Raw genomic sequence first — 2002 nt, 5'->3', positions numbered from 1 at the left:
CACTTTGTAGACCAGGCTGGCCTCGAACTCAGAAATCCGCCTGCCTCTGCCTCCCGAGTGCTGGGATTAAAGGCGTGTGCCACCACGCCCGGCAAGCCTGTGCCTTTGAAAGAGTCTCTTTCTAGCCAGTCAGGTGTCTAGAAAAGAAAACACTCGCTGGGCACTTTCTCATAACACTTTCTCACAGTGTCCTGCTGCCTAGGCAGAATAGATAGATAGTGACACTCTGCCCATGAGTCACTGAGGCATGCGGAAGGTGTACAAAAGCTGAGCTGGAAATGCAGACTTTCTGATTGCTGGTGTGGGGTTCTCTGTCTTTTCAGTCTAGCCCATCTCCCTTGGGGGTTCTCACATTTGCTCCCTGCCCCCTGATTCTGGATTCTGTTCCTCCTCTCCCAGAATAGCTCTCAGTTCATGAAACACACCAAACGAAGGAAGCTGACGGTGGAGGACTTCAACAGGGCTCTCAGGTGGAGCAGCGTGGAGGTCAGTGGGGTATGGCCATGGAGGGCCCAGGGGATGTGACACCACCTCTCCTGTTCAGATTGGGGATGGCAGTGTGGTGAGACGTGGGGACAAACACCTCATGCAGCAGGCCAAGCCAGGTGCTGGGCCCCAAGAGTGGAGAGGCCCATGGGCTCCCAGAGGCTAGGGAAAGTTTCAGAGAAGAGGTCAAGATTGAGCCAGGCCTTAGGAGGTGCTGAGGGAAATGAGCTTGAAGAAATGAAAAGGCATGCTGGGTAAGGAAAGAGCCTGAAGAAACATGGGGATGTTGACCTGTCTTGGTATAGATCTGGGGCAAGGAGTTGAGCGAGGAAGGTTGTATGTCCTGAGAATTGTTTGGGTGTGTATGGGAGAGACTGGCACCTTAGCAGTGGGGCATAGACCCCTTAGAGTTATGGGAGGGAAGACAACACAGAACCTTGACCCAGTGAACCACAGACAGACAGACAGCTCTGATCCCCAGCTATCTCTGGCTTCTGGGGGCTGTGTGAACTCCTCTCCAGCGTAGGCTTCGTGCCCTGGATCAGGAGAGCCGAATCCTGGCTCTTTTTCCTTCACTGAATTCACCCTGCTTGTCAATTCTCTTTCTCTTCAGGCTGTGTGTGGCTATGGGTCCCAGGAGGCCTTGCCCTTGCGCCCCGCAAGGGAGGGTGAACTCTACTTCCCAGAGGATCGAGAAGTGAACCTGGTGGAGCTGGCACTAGCCACCAACATCCCCAAGGGCTGTGCAGAGACAGCTGTCAGAGGTTGCTGCTAGGCTCCTTCCTGGGGTTAGGACAGGAATTGGGTGGTCTGAGTGGTGCTTTCAGGTAGGGCAGAATTTGGAGGGGTAAAATCCCAGCTGACATCCATCTGTATCATCTGATTCTAGTTCATGTCTCCTATCTGGATGGCAAAGGGAACCTGGCGCCTCAGGGATCAGGTAAGGCAGTGTGGAAGAGCGTCAGAGAGCCTGAGGCTGATCCAGGGGAAGCTTGAGAACGGAGCAGGGATCTGTGGGGCAGAGGGTTGGTGGGAGTAGATGGAGCTGAGACCCATGGAACCTACCTGATCCGAGCTAGAGCCTGTGCCTGCTTGTCCTGCTTACATGGCGTCCTTGTGGGTGGGTTGTAGTTCTGGTCAGAGGGCAGCAGCCTCCAGAAGGCTATGCCTCCATCTTTGACTACTTCCTTCCTGTCTCCTCACAGTGCCCAGTGCAGTGTCTTCTCTGACAGATGACCTGCTCAAATACTACCAGCAAGTGACACGGGCTGTACTGGGAGATGACCCACAGCTGATGAAGGTGAAAGAGTGAGCCTGACTAGGCATAAAGTGAAAGTTTTAAAACTTGAGATATTTTCAGCTATCTGGTTCCTGTCCTCCATGGGTGAACTAGTTACTAGGGGGGGACCTGTTCTCCAGTGGTGTGTGTGCTCTGAGTGGTCCCCTGGTATGTGTGTGTGCTCTGAGTGGTCCCCTGCTATGTGTGTGTGCTCTGAGTGGTCCCCTGCTATGTGTG

At 53.8% G+C, this 2002-nt stretch overlaps 1 protein-coding gene across 1 annotated transcript in view; it reads left to right on the top strand.

The window, feature by feature from the left end:
* Positions 1–2002, top strand: part of Taf6l (TATA-box binding protein associated factor 6 like) — a 13313-nt gene that overhangs the window by 3075 nt on the left and 8236 nt on the right. Inside the window, exons 3-6 of the mRNA XM_021152447.2 lie at positions 400–486; positions 1100–1250; positions 1376–1426; positions 1692–1786. Coding sequence (XP_021008106.1) covers positions 400–486; positions 1100–1250; positions 1376–1426; positions 1692–1786 — 384 coding nt within the window. The remainder of the gene's footprint in view (positions 1–399; positions 487–1099; positions 1251–1375; positions 1427–1691; positions 1787–2002) is intronic.

This window comes from Mus caroli, chromosome 19 (assembly GCF_900094665.2).
Source record: "Mus caroli chromosome 19, CAROLI_EIJ_v1.1, whole genome shotgun sequence".
NCBI classification, from domain to species: Eukaryota; Metazoa; Chordata; class Mammalia; order Rodentia; family Muridae; genus Mus; species Mus caroli.
Note: the sequence above shows the minus strand (reverse complement) of the source record. Positions and strands in the feature narration are given on the sequence as shown.